Source organism: Hermetia illucens, chromosome 1 (assembly GCF_905115235.1).
Source record: "Hermetia illucens chromosome 1, iHerIll2.2.curated.20191125, whole genome shotgun sequence".
Classification (NCBI taxonomy): domain Eukaryota; kingdom Metazoa; phylum Arthropoda; class Insecta; order Diptera; family Stratiomyidae; genus Hermetia; species Hermetia illucens.
In genome coordinates this window covers 14,411,522-14,436,774 of record NC_051849.1, presented here as the reverse complement: position 1 = coordinate 14,436,774, position 25,253 = coordinate 14,411,522, and the positions used below count along the sequence as shown (strand labels likewise).

At 43.0% G+C, this 25,253-nt stretch overlaps 1 protein-coding gene across 3 annotated transcripts in view; it reads right to left on the bottom strand.

Moving 5' to 3' along the window:
• LOC119661512 overlaps positions 1–25,253 on the bottom strand; it is a 289,496-nt gene that overhangs the window by 32,830 nt on the left and 231,413 nt on the right. Inside the window, exon 1 of one of the 3 annotated variants that reach the window (XM_038070883.1) lies at positions 1,969–2,463. The exons of the other annotated variants lie outside the window; for them this stretch is intronic. Within the exon in view, the coding sequence (XP_037926811.1) occupies positions 1,969–2,031 (63 nt within the window). The 5' untranslated portion in view covers positions 2,032–2,463. Of the gene's footprint in view, positions 1–1,968; positions 2,464–25,253 lie in introns of those variants that run through there. 3 annotated transcript variants of the gene reach the window in all.

Sequence of the window (25,253 nt, the reverse complement as noted above, 5' to 3'; positions counted from 1 at the left end):
CCGCGAGGCAGGGAGGGAGTCGGGGGTGGTTTTAGTGGGTAAAAATCCACCACGTTGGTGTGTCCAGACCAGTGTCTTTTAAAGATTTCCACCTCGTCAAAAAGAAAAAAGACAGACAGACGGACATACAGACAGACAGACAGTAAACCGATTTTAATAAGGTTTTGTGTTTACACAAAACCTTAAAAACGGAATTATCCGAGAAAACTCATTTTTGAAGTTATTTGGTGACCAGTCTTTCAATTAAAAGAATAAAGAAGGATTTTCCTTTTTTTGTACATTTCTTTTTTTTTGAACGAATACCGTATTTCGGAAATCAATTGCTTCCCCTTGCCAAAGGGAACCATCAAACTGAATAGCTGATTCCCGAAATACAGAATTCGTTCACATAAAAGAAATTGTAGCCAAAAACGAAAGAAGATGGAGTAGAATGGATGCAACTGAACTGAACTGATTCCCGAAATACGGAAAAAATTGTAGTCAAAAACGAAAGAGGAGGAGGAATCGAACAACCTTGCCAAACAACTGGTTTCTGAAATATAGCATTTGTTCAATAAAAAAAAATAACCAAAAAGGGAAGAGGAAAGGGAACAACTAACTCCGGAATCTATTTAGTACTTTCCTCAAGACTTTTGGCAGCAATCAGATTTTTAAGTTGATAAAGTGGTAAAATAACCGCGGTAACCATAAGTTAAGTAACTACCTAAGCCTTCCAAATGGTTCCTGGGTAAGGGCTATAACAGTTGTTGTGAGAAGTAGAGATTTTGAAAAACGATCTACACTTTTTCTGTGAAAAAAGGTAATGTAGCTGACGGTGGCAGGCTGTCACCTCTGACGATCATTCGCGAAACGTAGAGAGTAAGAACATAGTGGGATCTACTCAGATAGATTGAACTACCCTCAAATGGGAGGAAGCACACGGCGATCTTCACTGCTTGGAAAGTGGAGAATTTCCGCATTAATTCTGTTAGAAATTTTTTCCATTTGCTAATAAAAATCACTCATTTTCAGTAGCAGCTTTTCAAATATCTCTAGGTTGGCTTTATATCTGCTTCTAGCAAAATAACAAATTAAAGGGGTGTATCTATTAGCTGTGATAACACACAGAAGTGCAAGTCATTTTCGACGTCAGAACATTCGATTTGAATTTAGGGCACACTTCTGGGTTTTCCCAATCGTTCACCAAGGGAATAAATATTTTGCAAAAAGTGAAGTAAGCATGATTTGCACAATATTCATTCTATAATACCTCAGCCAATATTTTGTTAAGGGGAAGTCGCACCGCGTGCTTGGAGAACTATTGTGCCCCTCAACCAATATAGACGTTAGGACCAACATGCAATGAATGTCCGATGATATCCTTAAACTTTGAAAGAATGTTTGGATTTTCAAGAAACAATTTGTAGAACATAAAGACCAGATAATTAAAAAGGATAGGAAGAAGCCTCAAGGATCACAATTGTTAAGCGGAAATGTCTGACTGACGACAATATTTCCGGTCCTTTCAGAATAATATCTTACGTGACTATTTCATAACAAGTCATAAAAACAAATAACCGGCTTATCGGCATACTGTCTTCTCCAAGTTGCTACAGAATCATATGATTCAACAATAAAAGGAAGTTGCTAGGAAAAGTATCTCATTCCCCCGAAATCTACCAACAGTATTGGCTACTCATTCATAAAAAGATAAAAATTCTAAAACTTGATTTTGCATTCACCATCAAGGTTAAGATAACTTCCAAGCAGCATCAAGGCTAGAAAATAAATTCATCGAAAACCCGTGATCGATGAATGTTTATTGTGTGCTTTGCACGAAAAAGGCATTATTTATGGAGATTCGAAAAAGTCACTCATGACTTTTTTTAACAAATATTTAGAATAGTAAGAAAAACTGAGGTCTATAATTAGGTTCAAAGTATGTAATTACGCATTCGACCTTCGACCGGTATGCCTTTGTGGTCTTACCTTTATTCCTATTACAATGGTCGACTTCCTAATCGGTATGATCATTGTCGCTCCCATTAACATACACTTCTTCGTATGAAACAATCAAATCAATTCACTTTTTTTCACTGTTTTCTGTGTAGATGATCTTTCCAATCTACGCGCTACCATTCAAATCTGAATCTTCACTAACAAAATCACTCAAAGGATCACTTTTAAATATTTTCAAAAAATGCTGACAATATCTTGTCGGCGAATAAGTCACATTATTACACTCTTTAACAATCGATAACTAATTACACTCACTTCCCTTGCAATTAATCTATCTTCTCCAAAGTATCTTTTATCAAAAAAATGATGTAATCATCCGTTCGCAACGTATATCGTTCTAGTATGAACCCGGTAAGGAACTAGTCAGATCTAATACCATTTCGCTACTGCAAGTCCACTTTTATAAATGATCTCAGAAGAAATGTGCTAACGACTCGAAAACACCCCTCAATAGAGATAACATGAACAACGCTTTCGCCCGCCAAGCTAGATCGCTCTAGACTGTTTATATGGTGACAAGCCTCCCTCTTCATACATGGGACGTATGAGTCTCCCATTATAACACGTGTTTAGGAAAATTTCCTCTCAGAGAACTTTACTTCCATATATGAGTAACGAAATTGGGACCCAAAATATATGTACTATCAGCACCGGTAGAACGCAGTTCCAAGATACAAATATCTTGTGTTTTGCAGATACAAAAATAGCAAGAATGTTCCGATATGTTTGGACATTTGTACATACGAGCACCACCTGGACGGAAAATCCAGCGAGGGGAGGCGCGGGGCGGACGGTGGGTTGTTTACTTTTCCTCCAAAGTCAATCGATTGACCTTGTTAGCACCAATTTGAGGAAATTAAGATAATGAACCCATAGATATGTGCATTTACAGTCGCATGTAATCTTGGAAGTGTTCTAGTCACACTGAAGCGGTTAGCACCTGAATCTGCTAATCTTTGAACTGGTTCGGGGCTGCTTCCGCTGGACTCTGCATCTTAACATGCATGACCTTCAGGAACCCGTCAGATCATCCCGTATATCCTTAGTACACGCCAGACGGGCTATTCTCTACTTATACAAGTGCTCATGCACAAAACCCACAACAAATCAAATCAATAGTGAATAAATTCATGAACAATGAGGCAATATGTAAATAGATTGTATGCACAGATTTTTATATTGTCATCAATAAAGTGGTGACTTGCAAACAGGAGGGGGTTCACAGCGAAAGCTATGAAGCCCCTCGTCTGGACCGAAGCCTAGATACGGGGCAAGGAAAGCATACGTTCAATCAACACTGTCCAATTTATCAATTGGATGGGCTCTCGAAAAATTGTGAATAATAGATTTTTATAGACGTAAGAAGATAACTTTTTTGCATATTGTTCTGTCGTTCATTGTTGTGAATCATTTCTGCAATAATGAATACCTATTGTGTCAGCTACTTAGTGAATAGCAAAAGCAAAATAAAATAAAGTTTTAGAAATAAATTCCGTCGCAGAATTTGAAGAATTTAAAGCCAGCCTACTACAAATAACTGCAAATTTCTATCTTTTATATGTGGAAATAAAATTATGCTTTCAAGATACGTTTAAACATTGGCTTGACTATGGAATAAAGTGTCTGAAATAACATGGACTATGCACCCGGGATCCTTGGGAGTCGTCAACTATCCTAAATGGGTCCGGTACGATACGGAGAGGGGCGTCCCCGAGGTGCCCGAGCAACCCTCCTTATAACACCTGCGTCCTAGGTAGTAGCGTTGAGAAAGTTTCTCGGTGAAGAGCTAACTGCTAATGACCGATTCACGTCGGCACACATTGGTAGTCCCCGGATCCATCGAAAATTCATTGTCGACGTCGATGGGGTGACGTGAGCCTAGCTCCGCCAAGGTAGTAGTTGTGACGTGTATCAAGAGCCAGCCCCTTCAGGACCCTAATCAGGTAGTGTGCATTGAACCTATATTAATGGACCCCGTTGGGCTGAGCGAGTGCTTTTAACTTTAATATTAATTTCTTTGCAAACCACACTTTTAGGTACACCGGAACATAGACTGGGTTTTTACAATCAATACTCGATATATTTAACCATTAGACTTTATTAAATAATTTGTGTGACTGTATGCTCGTTAGAGGCAGAAGAGAGTCTCGCTTCATGTGTTTCTTTTCTGCCCCTAACTCATGTCACACTTTTCTCGCCGGTCCTCCACTCCCGTGGCGAGCTCCGCAAAGTGGATAGATCCGCGCCATCTATTCGTTCGCATTCGAATCCTGCCGCGCCACATCACTCCGCCCCCAGATGAAACCTAGGGGTTTCGGCGACCGATCCCGGAACTTCGTTCGCCGTCAATCCACAAAACGGACACGACGCTGCTTCGGGGCGCACACGGCTTTCAGCCTGGACAGAGAGACCGCCTTCCTGTGTCCACCGATCTCAAGCTGGAAGAAATGTTCTCCCCACCCGAGAACGCGGTACGGGCCCTCATATGGAGGCTGTAGCGGCTTCCGGACGGCATCCGTCCTGATCAGCACGTGCGTGCATGTGTCCAGTTCCTTGGGCGAACAAGCAGGTAAGGACGAGTGTCGAGTGGGTGGTGGCGCTTTGATGCGTCGGAGATTGTCCCTCAGCAGACGCACCAACCCCGACTCCGTGAGACCCGATCTCTTGTCGAAGACCGGATCGCTTGGGAGTCTTGGGTTCTACCCGTATACCAGCTCTGCGGGGCTGGCAGCAAATTCCTCTCGTCGGGTTGTACGTAGGCCGAGTAGGACGAGAGGCAAGACTTGGGACCAGGACGGATCGTCACGTGCCATAATGGCGGCTTTCAGCGTCCGGTGCCAACGTTCTAGCATCCCATTGGATTGCGGGTGGTATGCAGTAGTCCGCTGGCGTTTAAAACCAAGGAGTTTGCCTAACTCGGAGAAAAAGGGTGGACTCAAATTGCATTCCCTGGTCAGTGATGACCACTGCAGGGACGCCAAAGCGAGGTATCCACTCTCGACAGAAGGCTTCGGCACATGATTGCGCCGTAATGTCTTTCAGAGGTATTGCCTCAGGCCACCGCGTAAACCTGTCGATGATTGTGAGACAATACCTATAACCGTGCGAGTCTCGCAAAGGCCCTACTATGTCGAGGTGTATCGTGTGGAAACGTTTGGTAGTGCGGGGGAATGAGCCCACTTCTTTCTTTACATGCCTGGAGACTTTACACTTTTGGCATGCGATGTACCCTCTGGCCCAGGAATTGATATCCTTGTTCATGGAGGGCCAGAAGTATTTTCCGGTGACTAACCGGTTTGTTGTGCTGATGCCGGGATGCGCCAAGTCGTGAACTGCGTGGAGCACTTCCTTGCGAAATGTGGCTGGAATGTATGGCCGAGGTCCCTTTTCCGAGTCTTCGCAGCAGAGAGAGAGGTTTGAGCCGAAGATGGGCAACTCCCGAAATTTGTATTTGGGGTTGGATTTGAGGCTCTGAAATGCTGCGTCATCCTCCTGCGCCTTGGCAATAGCCGAGAAATCGAGTGAGGCGGGGATGTTAACCTCGGAGACACGAGACAAAGCGTCAGCAACTATGTTGTCCTTGCCGGACACGTGCTGGATGTCTGACGTAAACTGGCTTATAAAGCTCAGATGACAAAGCTGACGAGGGGACGCTTTGTCGGGCTTCTGTTTCAAAGCATACGTGAGAGGCGTATGGTCCGTGAACACTGTGAACGGCCTGCCTTCTAGGGAGAAATGGAAGTATTTGATGATCAAATACGCGGCAAGCAGTTCGCGATCGTAGGTACTGTAGTTCCGTTGAACGGAATTCAACTGCTTCGAGAAGAAGCTCAACGGCTGCCAAACTTGATCCACCTTTTGGTGAAGGGCAGCACCTACTGCGATGTCAGAGGCATCAACAAAAACGGCTAGGGGTGCATCTTGCAGAGGGAATGCCAAGAGTGTAGCGTCGGCCAATTGTTGACGGGATTTGTCAAACGCGCAGATAGCCTCTTCAGACCACACGATCTCTCGTGTGTCCTTAGTTTTGGGGCCAGACAAGTACGCGTTCAAAATGGACTGGTGATGGGCGGCCTTGGGCAGGAAACGACGGTAGAAGTTCAGCATGCCCAAGAACCTCCTCAACTCCCTCACTGTCTTTGGACGCGGGAAGCTTGTTATCGCTTGCACCTTGTCTGGGTCGGGCTGTATTCCTTCAGGGGAAATGAAATGGCCGAGGAATCTCACCTGTTTTTGGAGAAATTTGCATTTCTCAACGTTTAGGACTAAACCGGCCTCAAGGAGACGTTGAAAAATGCAAATGGCTAAGTGCTCAGACTCAGTGGAAGAAGCAACCAAAACATCATCCAGATATACGAAACAGAACTCGAGGTTTCGCAGGACTGAGTGAATGAACCTTTGAAAGGTTTGCGCCGCATTGCACAATCCGAAAGTCATCCGGGTGAACTCGAAGAGTCCAAAGGGTGTGCATATTGCCGTCTTTGGAATGTCTTCAGGAGCTACTGGGATTTGGTGATAAGCCTAGGTTAAGTCCGAGGTCGAAAAGATGCGGCAATTCGCGAGATGATGCGCAAAGTCGTGGATGAGTGGAATTGGATATCGGTCAGGAACAGTCTGTGCGTTTAGCCTTCTGTAATCCCCACATGGGCGCCATTCGCCGTTTGGCTTAGGGACCATATGCAGTGGGGAAGACCAACAGCTGTTTGAGGGCCTGCAGATACCCTGTTGAACGAGTTGTTCAAACTCTTTCCGTGCAATAGCCAGTTTCTGGGATGATAGAGGACGCACCTTCGAGAAGATCGGGGAATCAGTAGTGATAATGTGGTGCTGCACATTGTGCTTCACTGGTTTGGAGAGACTACACTTGGTAGTAATCTGGCTGAACTTTTGGAGAAGTGCCCGAACACGAGAGTCGGTAATGTCTTCTAAAAGAACGGAAAGATTATTGCCTGGGTGAGATACCATATGTCCCGACGAATTAAGGTTGGTCGTGGAATCTATAAGAGACTTGTTTTGCAAGTCCACCAGCAATCCATAGTGACACAGGAAGTCTGCGCCTAGTATGGGGAAGCTGACATCCGCCAGGATGAAACGCCACGAAAACGTCCTACGCAAGCCAAGACTCACGTCCACTTGCCTATACCCGTACGTGTTTATGCGGGAGGAATTTGCTGCCGCAAGTTTGAGCGGTTGTGGGAAAAGTTGATGTTGCCGAGGTACGGGAAGAACCGAAACCTCCGCACCCGTGTCGACGAGCTAGTTGCGCCTGCTGAGGGTGTCGAAAATAGTTAGGCGACGTGGCGCTGCGTTCTGGGTGGCCGTCGCCAAGACCCCCCGCGGACCTAGTTTTTTGCGGTAGGAGCGAATCTACACGGTAGCGTACATCTTGTCGCTTTATCCCCGAATCTGCGGTGGTACCAGCAAATCCCTCGGTCCGCGGACTGTCCTGACGACCTGCTACCTGATCGCCCTTTTCGGGTGGCAGACCGCAAGCGCGCTCGCGATCTGGCGCCCGAACGCTGAGCGTCCAACGTCGCCCGCATCTCGGCCACACTGGCTGTTAAAGCGGCTATCTCGCGCCTCAAGTCACCCACCTCATCCGACGGTGGTTGAACGGCCGCCAAGGTTGGGCGTACGTACACCTCCTGCACCTGGTCGGCCGTCGCTGCCAGTTCCTCCAAGGAACCGGAGACGCAAGCGAGGATCGCCTGGGTGCCCTCCGGGAGCCGTCGCAGCCAGAGCGACTTGATCAGGTCATCGCCAATCTTGCTCCCACCCAATTGCCTCATTTTGCGAAGCAATTGGCTGGGAGTTCGATCACCCAACGTTAAACCCGCCAGCAAGTGATCTAATTTTGCCGACTCGCCTGCCGACAGGCGCCTGATCAACTCGCTCTTGAGCTGTGTGTACGATGCCAACTTCACTACGTCGGACACCAGAAGAATAGACTCCTCGTCCACGCCGACCACCGCGTAGTTGAAGCGGGTCGCGTCCGATGTGATGCCGGACATTTGGAACTGCGCTTCCAAATGCACGAACCACTGCTCCGGGTTCCGCCGCCAAAACGGAGGAACGCGTACGGCGAGGGCGGTCACTTGCGGGTCCGATGGGCCTGCCGCGTCTTTACTGTCAAACGACATCTCGAGTAACAATAAAAAAAAAAAAGTAATAGTTTTCAATGAACACCCGGTGAGTTTATGATGAAACGCGGTGAATTTTGCTCCGACACGGCAGGCCGCACCCACAAATGCACGCACGAACAGAGAAATGACGACCGAAGCGGACGCTCTCCAGCGCAGACCAAAAACACTACCAAGGAAACGGAGAACCCGCGATGTGAAACACCTAACGCCGTCTCTTGCAGCGATTTTCAATTATTATTATTGAAATATTATCACAATTTTAACTTTTAACAATTAAATTTGAAGATTGATTGCCAAATAATCTATAACCTAAGTTGCTGCTGACAATGTTGAAAGGTGGTCGCGCTCGTTGAATTTCTGATGCGGCAATAATGCTGGTGTCAGCTACGTTTGAGATGGTGATGGCTGCGGCTGCGGCGGCAATTTAACTTTAATATTAATTTCTTTGCAAACCACACTTTTAGGTACACCGGAACATAGACTGGGTTTTTACAATCAATACTCGATATATTTAACCATTAGACTTTATTAAATAATTTCTGTGACTTTATTAAATAATTTGTGTGACTTTATTAAATAATTTTTGTGACTGTATGCTCGTTAGAGGCAAAAGAGAGTCTCGCTTCATGTGTTTCTTTTCTGCCCCTAACTCATGGCACACCTTTCTCGCCGGTCCTCCACTCCCGTGGCGAGCTCCGCAAAGTGGATAGATCCGCGCCATCTATTCGTTCGCATTCGCAACATTCGAAATAAATTTCGAATGCCGCGAATCCTGCCGCGCCACATGCTGATCTGTCCGTGAGTTCCAGGATCAACTAATCGTAGGTCAAGGCTCAGAGAACTCGGGTAGGGGCTTTGTCCCAGAGGATATACCCGTTCCTGAATTTTACAGCCGACTCCCTTGCACACGATGCGCTGGTAAAAAGCCTGAATGGCGAAAACAAATAATACGAACGAGGAGATAGTGGAAATGGAGAGTGCGCCGACTAAAATACCCGACGAGACAACCGAATGCGCAAACAGGGAAGAACACTCGCAAAGTGATGCGGCGCCTGCAAGGGAGACGGCAACCCAGACAGTACCCCGCGTTGCTATAGTTACGGAAAGAGACACTGTGGAAACTGGTGAAACTAACCAAATGGTTTCGAATATAATCCGAGTGGGAAGGCTATCGACTACTCTGGCGCAAGCTGAAAAGGAAAGGCTTATTAAGAAATGCGCGGCAGTTATGAAGCGCATGCTATCTCCGCCGTTCCTCCAGAAAAACATCAGGAAAGGCGTAAAAAACGAGTTAATGTACCGGAACGGCCTCTTGGACAGAATTAGAGTAAGAGAAAATCCGCAGGAGGCAGAAATAACTGCAACCCCCCGATGAGAACACTATGACCGCCAAACGAATCACAGACATCCCATTGTAGAGCGAACTGGGGAAAAAAACCTAGAGAAGACTTCACTCAGCTACCCTTCGGGGCTCAAAAAAAGAAGGCGTATTGGGGCAAGAGACAACATCAGAAAACCCTCTCCTTAAAATTAAGGCGGATACGAAGGATGGAGCACCAAAGAAAAAGATGGAGAGATGAAGGAGGACTAAACCAAGAACACTGCTTATTAAGCCGACAGAAAACAAGATCTTGGCAGAAGTCCTCAGTGAAATCCATTACAAGATGAAGCCCAAAGATAGCGGAGCACAAGTGTCTTCCAATCTAAACAAGTCGGGAAACCGGAAGCTGGACGCTTCAGGTACGAAAGGTTTTGTGTATTTCTTAGTACGTAGCACGTAATATACCCATATATTATGTGAGAGTATCCACTTTTGAGGTGATATTGACATTCATAGTCTTTAATTTTCAAAGAAGCAACAATTTCGACGTATTGTAAATTTGTTAGTAATAGTGCGATTTCCATCAAACTTGGTACGATCATGCTCTACATTATAGCCTACATCACTGCAGAATTTCGTGCCGCTAGAATGAATTTAAGGGGGGTTTCCAGCCAATTACAAAAAAATATAGTAATATACTATTATTAACTTTCTTTGAACAGATATCGGTATGAAAGGCATTTCGCAGCCAAGGCACCATACAGTGGCAGCCCCCTGATTTTTTTCAGATTTTTCGATTTGGTAGTTTCTGAGAATGGCCCCCTTAAAGAAATGATCACTTTCAACCCCCCGCGCTCTCCACCCATCCAACGAATGTCAAAACTAAGATCGGCTTTGAAAAGTACTAGCCGAGACCTTTAATTTGATACCCCACATGACTATATTTGACGAAAAAAAATTTTACACCCCCCTTTTGCATGTATGGGGACCCCCCTTAAATTCAACGTAAAAGGATGTAACTCACTGTATGTGTGAGCGTTCACGGTTCCCACCTTTCTACCAAATTTGGTGTCAATCGCTATAACCGTCTCCGAGAAAAATGCGTGTGACGGACAGACAGACAGACAGACGGACAGACAGACAGACAGACGGTAAACCGATTTTAATAAGGTTTTGTGTTTAAAAAGGAAGGGTGGTAGGGTCCTAGTCGAATTAGTCAAGGGGCTTGTGGGAGAAAAAAGTTTGGTTTCCAGCTTGAAACCCACTTGCTCTCTGGAAATCCGAGACCCTGACAGCTTCACAGAAACGAATGACTTAGAGGAGGCCATCAAACGCGAATGCCCGGAGGTAACAAATGTCCGGATTGATATCACCCCTGGTTAAAGACTCGCTGTGGTGGAAGTTGTGGGGCAATACGTGAGGAAGCTTCTAAACAGCGGGAAAATCAGAATTTGTTGAGTAGTGTGTACGATACGAATCCGGGTCGCCCCAACCAAATGTTACAGATATTGCAGCCTGTCGGAGATCTGACAGAAGGGCAACATCCCGCCAATGCGGTCAGGCAGGCCACAAAGCGAACACCTGCAACGAAAAGGAGAGCTGCGTCATGCAGGGATCGTGGTGCCTCTGATGAAAACGTTGCGCACACTGCCAGCTCGGGACGGCGTCCAGTCTTTAGAGCAGAACTGAAAAGAGCTAGGACGCGATCAACATGATTCGCATCCTACAAATCAATATGCACCGGAGTATCACCGCTCACAAGTTGCTAGTGAAGGTCACTGCGGAGACCAAAGGTGATTTAGTGCTTATCAGTGAGCAGTACTGAAACCAGGACCCAGCTATGGCACCCTGACATATCAAGTACCGCTACCATCTGGGTTCGGGACGATATCCTCCTTAGGGTTCTTGCCCAAGGCCGAAGGGACGGCGTTGTCTGGATTCGGGGTTTAGGGATAACGTATTCAGTGTCTATGTTACGCCGGATAAGACGATGCCGAACTTTCGACGCAGGCGTGATGCTCTGGAGGACTATCTTGGGCACATAGAGACGGATCCTGGTCGGAGGTGATTTCAACGTCAGGGCACTTTAATGGGGCTTGCCCACCCAGATTCCAGAGGAAAACGGGGGTCTTACGCCTAGCAGACGACGTCTCCTAATGAGTTCAATGCAGTTTGTCCTGCTTTACGGCGCAGGGGTATGGGCTGAAGCCGTTAGCAAAGAGGTATATCGTAAATGTTTCGCGCAAGTGCAGAGACGGGAAGCTTTGCGGGTGACGTCTGGGTACCGCAGTGTCCCTGTCCCTTGCGCGGGAAAATCTTCAGCTCCTGGGTAATACAAAGCGAACGACAACCTTGAACCCTTGGAAAAGTTTAGAAATTTTGAGAGAAGACGCGACGTGGTATAATCGCAATTAGTTTTAGTAGCTTTGTACTGATGAAGGGGGAAATTTGCTCCCGAAATATAGATTTACATTGAAAACTAAAAATTGTAGTTTGGAGTAAACTACCTTTGTCTATCAATAGAGACGAGAGCTTAACATTATTTAGTAACCATATAAGTTCGTAGCTACTTTATTTATTTTTCTATTCTTTGCACATATACTTCTCGAGGAACTGAAACTATTTCAGAATTAACTAGAAAAAGTAAAAAATACACAAAATCAAAATATTCCGATTTTAGTCCCCCATCCAAGTACTAACCACCTTCAGCAACGCTTAACTTTGCTGGTTGTATATGAAAGATTTTTCCATTCAACTTATCTTCGATTTTTGGTAGTTTCAGTAATTGATAATCTAATGAAAGTTAATTCAATCTAATTTAATGTATCATATGTGCATGCAATTGGCAATTTTGACATTTGGACAGTGTTTTTTGTTAAGTTATTCACAGCTTGCAAGAATACTCTATAATTATGTATCTTTTACATCTCAGACTACTCAAATTCTCAAAGAAGACAATAATTTCGCCCTAATAAATTTTTGTCAATAATAACAGATTTCCACCAAAGTTTTCAATATGAGCCTTATATTCTGAATTTATAACATTATACGCTCTGGATTCTTGCCTGTTCCCAGCATTTTTTTAAGTTAAGTTATCCAATTTTACATTTACGTATATCATAATCATGATGTTCTTTGCACATTATTTTCGTAAGTAGAGTTCTTGAGTTCACTTTGTAGGTACTTTAAGAAAAAGCAGTTTTGAGTACAAATATGTATGTGTTTTTTCTCTTTCAAACCCTGTGCAATGGTGGCAAAAATAGGAAGAGTGAATCCAATGCATTTTTGTCTCTTGAAATATCTTACGCTTACATCGCTCTTTCATACCATATCGTGTAGGAGGAGGAATAAGGTGATTCATCTGGTCTGAATTCTCTCAGAATTGAAGCTTTAACAAAATGAGCCTGATGGCGCATTATCATGATTATGGAAAATAATGCAAATGGCTTGTAATGATTGGGAAACTGGAGCTGATCAAATGATCCAGTTTTGGTATTGCCCATCAAGAGGGCGGAACTATACCCCTTTTATGAAAAATGGCCACTGAGAGAGCTCAGCTTGTTATGTAAGTGCATTCCCATTGAAATAACCGTGGCCATACGCTTGTTTGCCAGATCGTTAGTCAGTTGGGGAAGGTGGGCAACGATTTGGGTTTGAATTTATCATGAATAAGCCACCAATGGGTTGACTGTGAGGACTAAAATAACAAGTCGTCACTTTTTGGGAAAAAACGAGACTATTGATTGGAAAGCTTGCTAGGGATGTTGCTGGTCAAGAGCTCTCTGCTTACGAGCGTCAACTTTTTGGAAGTCGCGCCAACCGAGGTTGGTATGTGCATAAGAAAGAGCCGGGGACGAGCTTCCACTATCGGCATAAAACTGTGTTTACTAATGGAAGCGTTACATCCAGTCTCCCTTCAGTACTGTTCGTAAGTTCCGAAAAGAACGTTACTCACTTTCCTTTTTTAATGAGCTTGGCTAGTTGTTGTTGTTGTTTTTGTCCCCCGAAGTACACCAACAGGACTAATGGCAGGCACTTAGCATATGTCGCCAGAAACACATTATCGTCTATGGCCAAAACAAGGCCAAACACAAATTTATTAAATTAGATTCTTTTGCCTACCTTGATGGCCTGAAGGACATGAAAGGCCTGGGGGTTTAACGTGAGCAACTGTCATGGAGAGTTAATCCCACGGTCTTCTTAAGACCCGGATTAATTTTGTAACTACAGTCAAAGCCCCGCTGTGACAAGCAACAACGGTACCAGTCTATACCAAGCGCATGGCTTAGCATTCATACTGGTGGATGCAAGACCTATCTAAATCTCTATCGAACTAAGGAGTACGGCACCCGTGTTGAAACGTAACACCACGCCGAGTTCGCTTCCAACACTCATAGTGTTCGGACGTATTTTTCTACTTTTCCATACTAGGCAAAATAAATAATTACACAAGTGCAAATTAATGAAAGTAATCAAAAAAACCTTTAGTAAAGTGCAAGTGAACCCATTAGTGAACAAACAACAAAAACTCTACACGCGTCGTTCAATAGTACGCGTAAAACGATCTCAAAACAAAGTGCAAGACAATCAAAATTCACCTGTGCAACCAACATGTGCCACCTCCAGTGAATTTGTGAAATTTCCAATAGACATTAAAATGCTTACTATAACAAGTAATAAAACCTTTACAACTAAACGCAAGAAAAGCAAAAAACAGGTCAACTCATCTTTACCAATGACCAGCAATGAGAATGACGACATGGAAACCTCATCCGAGGAAAATATAAGTGACAATGATCAAGAGGCACCGCCACTGAACAAAAAAATACAAACCGGGATGGAAAGATATATTACCATCACTGGTAAAAAAAAGCAAAAGCCAACCACGAATAACGAGCAAGTTAAGCCAAACGAAGACACTACCACAACGAATCCCGGCAGTAGCAACTACTATAGCATCCTAGCGGACAAAAGCAATGACGTCAACGAAACCATAAGAAAAACTACAAAACCACCTCCGATTTACATCAGGCAAGCGGCCAGCAACAAATTAACCACCGAAATCGGAAAAATAGTTGGAGCAGATAACTTCTACATAGTTGACCTCAAAAGAGGAGATATAAAAGAAACTAAAGTGCAAGTTGTTAGCGAAGTGAAATATACAGCTCTGGTAAACTGGCTGGACAGTAAAAAAATGCAATACTACACCTACCAGCTGAAGAGTGCCAAGGGGCTTAAAGCTGTCATCAAAGGTATAGACCACCTTGTCGAACCTCAAGAAATCTCTGAAGAACTGAAAGCAAAAGGATTCGAGACCAAATCCGTGCACAACATAATTAATCGATCAAAGAAGCCACAGCCTATGTTTCTTGTGGAGTTAACACCCGAAACCAGTGTGCCGCCCAAAGGGAAACCTCATCCAATATACAATTTGAAATATCTACTCCACCGCAGGATAACTATCGAAGAACCACACAAACGTTCAGGCCCTGTGCAGTGTCAGAACTGCCAAGAATATGGCCACACCAGAACTTACTGTAAATTATCATCAGTCTGTGTAATCTGCGGCAAACTACACGAAGCTAAAGCTTGCCCTAGCAACAAAGCGGACCCCAATAGTAAAAAATGTAGCAATTGCGGAGGCAACCACACCGCAAATTACAGAGGCTGCCCTGTCTACTCAGCCATAAATAAACTAACGGCTCAGAAGAAATACTCCCCGCCAACAACCTACAAACTTCAACATATCCATCAAACGCAAAACAATCAACCAGCTGTGACAAATTTTACTAGCCAACCGTGTACCCAACAAACATTCTGCACCCCTCCCCAGCCGACATATGCGGAAATGCTGCGTTTCCCTCAGCCGACAATTAGACAATCACACATTCCGATATCAACCAGCCCAACCAGCACTCCTGACACCACAACTCAAATACTATTAACACTCGCAAGCAACATCCAACAGCTAACAAATACGATGCATCAAATGCAGGTAACCTTAAACAAACAAACAGAAATACTTAGTCAACTTTTAGGTAAATGAGCAGCATCAATATCGCCCAATGGAACGCAAACGGTATTCTCAAACATCGCAACGACCTAGAAATCTTTCTCAGAGATAACAACATTGATGTCATGCTGTTAGTCGAAACGCACCTCTGCAGCAAAAACAACCGCTTCAAAATCAACGGTTATAATACCCATCTACAAAACAACCCAGAAGACAAGCCATGTGGAGGAACAGCTGTGCTAGTAAGAAATAGGTTAAGATATTCTCCTGTACCTAGTGTTAATTCAAAATTTATTCAAAGCTCGGTAGTTGAAATTACCGATCAAAATCAAAAAATCATTCGATTAGCTGCTGTCTACTGTCCCCCAAAAAGCAAAATAAGTGAAAACCAATTCTCTGAATTTTTCAATACTCTAGGACACAGATTTTTCGCGGCGGGCGATTTTAACGCCAAGTCGCCACACTGGGCTTCACGCCTAACCACCCCCAGAGGTAAACAGCTCTTAAACGCTGTATACAAAAACAATCTCCATTGCATTTCAGGGGGATTGCCCACCTACTGGCCATCCGACCCCCACAAAATCCCAGACTGTATAGATTTTGGTATCTTTAAAAGCCTAAATCCCAATCGCATTAGGGCCACTACTACGATCGACCTCTCTTCGGATCATTCACCAACCATTTTCGTGCTTAGACTTACGGCCACAAATTTCCAAGAAGAAGACAAACTAAACACTAACAAAACCAACTGGCACAAGCTTCAGAAACTTTTCAACAAAAACTTTTGCTCACAAATCAGACTTAAAACTCAAACGGACATTGACAACGCACTGCAATATCTGACTAGCACTATACTAGAATGCATCGAATTAGCTACTCCCAACCATAAATCCCCGAAAATATCCCATCCCGATACTTCTCAGAATGTCCAAGAATTGCTTAAAGCCAAACGAAAAGCAAAACGCGAATGGCAAAAGCTACGCTCCCCAAGAACAAAAGCAATCCTGAATAAAGCAACCAAAACACTTAGACAAGAACTTATCAAAGAAAGAAATGAAAACATTCAAAAATTCGTTCTTGGACTAAGCCATTTAGCAGACACAAATTACGCAGTATGGAAAACAACAAGAAGAATTAAAAAGTCAATACAAGCGGAAACTCCAATCCAAAGTCAGCAAGGCGCCTGGATCATATCTAACCAGCAAAAAGCTGAGGCCTTTGCTAAATATTTTGAAAAAGTATTCAAAACGGAAGGTGGTGATAGCACCCCACCTGATATCCCTAACCACCATACAACTAACCCATTAACACCCCTAAAATTCAATTTTTCAGATTTGCTCAAAAAACTTAAAGTAACTAACCCTAAGAAAACCCCAGGCCATGATTGCATATCAGGGAAAATGCTAAAGGAACTTCCGCTCTCAGGAAAATCTGCAATACTATTTATCTTCAATGCAATTCTTCGTCTTAACTACTATCCTGACACCTGGAAACACGCCAGGATTACAGTCATCCCTAAGCCAGGAAAAGACATGAAAAAAATTGAATCATACCGACCAATAAGTCTGCTCCCAACCCTATCTAAACTATTCGAAAAGCTTCTATCTGACAAAATTCTAAAGGCAATAGAAAAGAAAGATATCATACCCTCTCACCAATTCGGATTTAGACAAAAACACGGAACGATCGAGCAAATCCACAAAATCGTTAACAATATTAAACAAGCCCTAGAAAGAAAAGAATATTGTGTAGGTATATTCCTAGATATTGCACAAGCCTTTGATCAAGTCTGGCATAAAGGCCTCAAGATAAAAATAACTGCCCTCCTCCCTAAAGAATTTCACGCTATACTATTTAGCTACCTAGATAGCAGAAACTTCAAAGTAAAATATAAGGATGCGCTCAGCTCAACCCACTACATAGAAGCAGGTGTACCCCAAGGTAGTGTACTTGGACCACTTCTCTATCTATTTTACACTTCAGATCTCCCTACAAATAACAAAATGCTGACCACCACCTTTGCTGATGACACCGCCATCCTATATAGCCATCCTAATCCATTAACAGCCGTCAGAGAAATCCAAGGACACATCAACACGATAATGAACTGGGCCAAAACCTGGAAAATCAGTGTAAATGTTAACAAAACACAGCAGATAACCTTCACGCTGAGAAAAAGAACATGCAGACCTGTCACCATATACGGAAATAAAGTCAATCTTTCTAACGTAGTTAAATATCTTGGGCTGTACTTAGACAGACGGCTCACCTGGAAATCCCACATTGAACATAAACGCAACCAAATCAAAATTCAATTCCGCAAGCTATATTGGCTAATGCACAAAAAATCCAAACTCAACACTTTAACAAAAATAATGGTGTATAAATCTATATTAAAACCAATCTGGACCTATGGCTTGCAACTTTGGGGCACAGCCAAAAAGTCGAACATCAACATAATCGAGCGCGTACAAACAAAAATTATTAGGTCAATTTTAGGTGCACCCAGGTACGTTAAGAACGAAATAATTCTTCGCGACACCAATACTTTAAAGGTTGCAAAAGAAGCGAAAAAGTATAGCAAAAAATATATCAAAAGATTAGCCAACCATCCAAACACTACAGCTAAAGACATTCTTCTTTCCAACAATTACGCAAGACTAAAAAGAACTGACCCACTGCAACTAGCCAACTTGCAATAACATCTACCTTACAACATCATACAAATAATAACAAATCCACTACAAATTGCAAATAAAAAACCCGCCACACTCATCAATTTTCTTATAGTACTCTTTTCCGTTTAACCAAACCAGTAATATGGGAAATACTCAAGATAAGCACGTTGATAATACCGGGGAGGTGACGAACACAATCATAGTAGACACGGTCGACGTACAATCAGAAAGAATTGAAACTATTCTCATCATCCTCACTGCAACAGTAGGGTGCTCCTTTGCGTACCAACTGTATAAGGACTACAGACGCAGCATCAAAAAAAAAAAAAAGATACACCGAAAAAGTCTGACTATAGACATAAACTACATAGCAATCCTTTCCTGAACCCTTCAACCTTAAGAAATTCCCTACGAATTGGTTCCAAATCTAAATCTGAGATTAGAATAAAAAGGCTATATATATATATAATATTCTATTTTAGTATTAAGATTCGCCACACTACAGGCTAGAGACCAAAAGGTCTAATTCTTGTTGTAAAAAAAAAAAAAAAAAAAAAAACCACGCCGAGGCCCGAAGGTCTCTTCTCGCTTGAGCATAACCAAACTCCTCAAACTACTACTACCAATGTGATGTGCCTTATGGCAAACTCTATACTCCAGCAATATGCTACCAAGAAGCAGTGGAAATTGCAGAAAACCACAAACCTTTAACTAATATTATTACGGTCCCCGAAACTGTGTTTCCCAATCACATACCCGGTCGATCATAGTGTCATCTATATAAAGCTACCTTTCTATCTGTGATGTCGCTTCTCCACTTGACGAAGCTCGTGATAGTACTCTGCCCGTGGAAGCGTTCTTTGAAAGCGCAGCATTGCCCATCATGCTACATTCTTCCGTTCCATTGCTAGCTTACATTCATCGTCGAACCAGCCGCTCCGACTTTTCTTGCGACTAGGGCCAAGTATCTTTCTAGCCATATCAATGATAACGGTCTTCGGTGGGGTGGTTGTGAAGATCATTTGAAAGTGGTCCAATCAGGTACTTCCAACAATCTTTTCGTGTGATACTGCTAACCGAATAATCCACAGTCCGTTATCATTGGTATCCCTATGTAAGCTATAGGAGCCAACGTATCGCCTAAATACGGGCTCCTTCCCTACTTGACTGTTGAAATCCCCAAGTATGATTTTGATATCATACTTGGGACAGAATTCGAGGGTCCGTTCAATTGCCTCTAGAAGGTATCCTTCTCCGAACGCAGACTCCTCTGTAGGGGCATGAACGTTCATGAGGCTTATATTTCTAAATTTGCCTCGCAAACGCAGAGTGTATAGCCTATCGCTTATGTTCTCAAAACCGATAACAGCAGGTTATTTTGACGGGCTAAGAAACGTACTCTGAGCACATAGTTTGGAGGGCACCTATAATATATGGCGTAGTAACTCTTCTCCAGAAAACCGATCCCTATCCAAAGCATTTCTTGCAACATTACATGGTATAACAGCTTTATATTTGCCCAGGGTATTGGCTAGCTACTGGGTAGCATTCGATGTATACAGGGAGCGCGCGTTGCATAAGATAATGCGCAAATCGTTATTCCGCTTTTGTTGCCGGGTTCGTCGTTGTAAAATCCATTCTTTTCGAGGTTCGTGGCCTGGTAACATCTACCTAATCTCCAATATGGAAGTCCAGTTGGTATAATTTGTCCCGTTTTTTGGCGCGGGAGACCCACCTTCATCCTTCTCCGTCTGCAGATTTTCATTAAGAAAGAACTCCCAGCCATCACGTGTAATAGCCATGGAACCGTTTCCGACTCCACAGAGCGGTTCTGGCCCATGTAAAGGCGTCCCTGCTCCCTTCTTGGCTAGTTCGTCCGCTGGCTCGTTGCCTTCCAACCCAGTATGGCCTGGAACCCAGAGTATCCAAACCTTGTTGGACGAGTCTTCAGTCTTGTATTCAGTCTCTCAAGGCATTCCCACACCAGTTTAGAATTCAACTGGTTAGACTTAAGTGCCTTGATCGATGCTTGGCTATCGGTAGGAATAGTAATGTTTTGTCCCTTGTAGTTGCTTTGGAGATTAAAGGAGGCACATCTATCTATGGCGTATATTCCTTCCTTCCTTCCTTCGTCTTAGGCAGCTCCCTACCTCACTGATACTCCCGGCCATCCTGAATGTTGTTCTACTTGTTTACATGTGCAAATGGAGAGGGGTTAATCCCAGAAGGACCCCCAGGGATGCCGTTGGGCATCTCCTCATTGCCCCACCTCCATGGCATGTAATCTTATGGCATTCAGGTGATCAAGCTTACGTCTCCTAGGGGATGGCTAAATTGATCCGCAGTCCCACCTTCCTGCACCAGGCACTAGTAACCCTTAGTCCAGTTTGGATTCTCTTCTAATTAGCGATATATAATTCAACTTTATAATGCCTTAAATTTTTTGCTAACTTTAAGTCCACGAAAGTCTTTCCAGTGAATCTTATATAAATTCAGAATTTTCTTAACAAGTTCTAATACTATAAATACGGCCATTAGTAGATGAATCTACATACGTATGCACATCGGTGACTTTCACAAAATCTTGAGACATGTTAGAAGCACGTGAAGTAAATTTAAGTGGATTTCTTGCCTGTGACATAAATTATCGCTGCTTAATTTGGTCTAGATGATTCACGAGATGATAGTCCACTAACAATAATGCAAATTTCTGGCAGACTGTGTGGCACGCCAACCAGAAATGCTATCAAAATTCAAGTTTCTTACAAACCATGAATTAGCAAAAAAGTATCTTTTTATAAAAAATTCCACTTGCCTCGAGTTTTGGGCGTGATAGTTATGTGGATGCTAGTTATGTAGATGTCGAAGAAGCAAGTTTGATTAAAACTTTCCATTGAGAACAGTATCCACAATATGTTGGCACATATGAACAGCTAGAAATTTGATACGGAATCAATCAGTTCAATTTCCTAATCAGAATCATTTCAGTTATTTACATTTGCTGGAACATTGCAATTCAATCACGTAACATTGTTTACCATCGGAGCAACCAATTTCGTCTCTTAATTATTTTCCGCGACCTTGTGATGTGCTTTTTTCCAGTGTTTTCTTCCTCAATTGTTGTCTTTACTATCGAATACTATCGATGCCGGTCAATAAACGAAAGATATATGTACGTGCGTTCATGGTACATATGAATGTCTATTTGTAGATTACACATCACACATTTCAGCACATACATAGCTATGTTTATACACAATGTAAAATTTATGCACCAACGGAAATTTCCAACTTGTGATACTACGGCCTTGATTTCAATTCGATTGGTTAACTGGTTCGTAGTATCAAATATCTGATATAGTACGACAGACAGATATTCACCTGTTGCAAAGTTTGTAGGTAGTTTGATGGCATACATACTTACTATTTGGAAAAGTTTTGTTTAAGACGCAAAACAGAATGGTTACAAGACGTTCCCCGGTTGTCAAGCGATGAGATTAGCGAGAATACCTGTTCCAGGTGATTAAGTAACCCGTTCTCGGTAGAATGGAAAGAAGATTGCATAATATACGAGTAATTTATGGGCTTTTGATTTGGAATATGCCTGAAGGAATTCTAACAAGTTTATTACATTAAATTGCTCCTAAATGGACGGAAATTTTCTCTAAGGAATCAATCAAATAGTATGATTAGCTTCCCTAGAAAGAGACCGGCTTGTGCGCTGAGGACTAAATAATTTGAAAAACCGCTATAAAGTCTGAAATTTTTTCAATTTGCTTACTAAATCTGGAGATCTGCATTTAGAATACTTCACTTGTCGAATTATAGCCCATACCAAAAAAAAGGTTCCTTAAGTTTCGCAGAGTCGTTTTGATGGAAAAAAATAATATTGCCCGTATTAAATGAGCTCAATCCGTTCGCTGGAAAGGTGATGTGTGTAATATCACAAAAGTGGTATGTCGTTCAAATGTAATATCACATTACCATCACCGAGTGTGTAGCAAACATCACAAAACATTACAACATAACTTACATTTACGACATCACTTAATTATCAAAGTGATGTGATATCACATCACAAAGCATAATCAAACATCACCGGTCTTCTAGTGTAAGTTGCCGAGCCGATGATCAGTGTCGCTTGCTAATCTATTATTGCTATGATTCCCTATTCCTTGGCTACCTTAGGGTAAGTGAAATGATTTCGGGTCCATGTGCATGTAGGGGTGTAGACTCTGGGTTTCAAGTAAATTACTGATTTGTGATGTCATTTCTAGGTTGCGAATGTCGGATGTTAATTGATGTCTTTGATTTAAGTATCATTCTAATGTAGCATGACGATGCCGACTAACGGTTGCGAATCTGTGATATTCTCCGACTGGGTCTGACGTGCAACAAAATTTCGAATTTTTGCATACGAAAATATTTTACTATGTACAAATTTATAAGAACGTTTTGCATGAAATGCTTTTTTTTACATATCTACTTGGCGTTGTAGTACATTTTACACTATAAACGTAATAAATGTAGAGGGAATACCCCTCTAGTGATATGGTAATATCGACTGCTGTTATTATTTGATGATGGTGATACAGCATCATATGCGCGGTTGAGATTATGAAAGATTTCCACACTGTTAAAACAGCGGAAGACGGTGGTTTAGCTCAAAGAGCGCTGAGTTACTGAGAGGGATCTGCGCAATTATGCCATAGGATTTAGGACAATAAGGCCCCGGGTTTGCATTGCATCCCTTAAAACCTTCGGGGCGTGCCTAACGAAGGAATTTTCCCTTCTCAATGGAAAAGGCAAAAGTTGGTATTGCTTTCTAAATTCAATAAGCTATCGAGAGACCATCATATCGCACGACCAAATGATTGCCACTTTTAAATATGCCGGTACAATGGCAAAGCAGCTATGTTTTTTAAGGCATAGTCTCTCCATTTGTTAAGAAGGGATATCGGTTCGGAAGTAGGAACTGAAGGGATTGGAGCAAGGATTAAGGGGAGGTGTCAAAGCGAGGATCACTGGTTTAATTAACTGCTTACCAAGGAGAATTTCGACCCTTTGTGCGGTAGGTAAATACTGGGATAAAGAGATTTCAAGGCATTGTTTGGATGGTTTATTGCTTCGTTATCATTTTTCCTAGAAAAACAATGGATTGACACTTTAGATGGCTAAGGGGAAGTTTCCATTTGGTGAAGTGTACTATGTCCGCTCGTGGTGGTATGATAATTGAGTTCATTATCTTCTTGTGTTATATACTGGCTTCTATACTGTAAAGAGTTAGAACGGGTTGTGAAGAGGACGGACTCCTGTAGGGTAGGGTATCAGTAGGTCAAGTGTATCGTGAGGCACACTGCTATTGATCTTTCACTTGGGATGGTGATCTAGGAAGCTAATAATTAGTAGTAAATTTAAGGAAAAGTCAGTATTCTTCGGTCTGCACAGAAAACACTGAAATTTTGACAATGGAAGCTTATGACGTTAATGCAGAGCACAATGAGTATACAAGCACTATTTGTGGTTTATTTTAAATTTATGGCTAGGAGTTCGATTGACTGAAGAGTTAAAGATTCCCACATGCATAGTTGGAATCTACATCACGTACAAATTTCAGGTTTCACACATCCCTGGCGACTATGAACCAGAAAAATGAGAGACAATTTCTCTTCAACTGGCCCGATTCATTAGTGTTTCCTATTCACTTCTTGGTGGAGTACAGGGCATCCACACAGTCAGATTGCGTTTCAGTTTCAACATTTTCACACTTGGCGCTGCGCAAGTGATAAGCTCACAGCAGCGAGACAAGCACAAGACGAACACAGACATCCATGACGACTGGGCTCCTAATCAGGGCAAAGAGTGTGCAGATTCTCCTTTGAAGAAAAGCCTACCAAGGTGTCTTCGTCCGAGATCTAAGGAGGCCGGGCAGCTGCGTAAAAAGTGCAGGGCCGTCTCCTCCTCCTAATCACATTGCAATTTTTCCATATGGTAGTTTAAGGAGCAGTGTCCCGTCAAAAGCCCTACTAGGGTTTTCCAGTCCCACTTCTTAAGAGACAACAAAAATGCAACTCTAGTGACCCCAGGTTCTTTCACAAGAATTTTCGCCAGCCGGCAAGAGTTCAAATTTCTCCACTCATCTGCGTGAATCCTTGCAGTTTCACCCTTCAGAATATACTTCACATGGATGGCCAGATTCCAAAAGCTGGTTCTGGCCCCATCATTGTGGATCCAGACCCTCGGCGAACGAGTCCGTCAGCCTCCTCATTACGTGCCCCGGCACCCACATCAGAAATGTTTCGTTCAGTCGGCCAAGTTTCAACAGCACCTGAAGACAACTCCACACCGACTGGCTTGATATAATATGTCGTTCCTGTTTAGTACTGATAATGCCGCCCGACTGTCGGAACAGATTCGAATGGTGAGACCCCTCCGCCTGAAATATGGTCGTCATTTTTCCGAGGGGTCGAGCCAGTTCTATAATCGGATTCCCCGAGAACACCACGGCGCCCAATTCACCCTCCATGACTGACCCGTCGGTAAAAATTATTAAGTCTGTAATCCCAAAAGATTCGTAGTCATTTATCGACCATTCTTGTCTTTTGGTGATTACAACGGAATATGTCCTTTTGAAGACGTATCTGGAAGCCATATGATCGGCGGGCATCAGAGCCATCTGATGTTTGTCATAAAATTTGCAAATGGACGCATGACCGTGGGATTGCCCGCCTTTCCACGCCCCAATGGCATCAAGTCTATATGCGCCATTGGCTGCTTTCCATTTCTCCTCCAAGTGAATGGGGGGTAGATTTAGGATCCAGTAACACTTAGGCAACCAAGCCTCTGAATCTGCGTTAGCAGCTTCCTGCTGTTAGTAAAATTCAGTCTCGGTCACCAGATGATGCATGCATACATCAAAATGAGTTTTATTATGGATGTATACATCTAATGATTCTGTTTTAGTGAAAGTCCCCAGGTTCTTACCTATTGCAGTCCTGCTGCACCAGAGCAATCTGCAGGATTTCTGATATTGTTCCTGGATATAGTGCTGCCACGTTAACTTGGAGTCGAAATGTACCCCTAAATACTTGACTACTTAA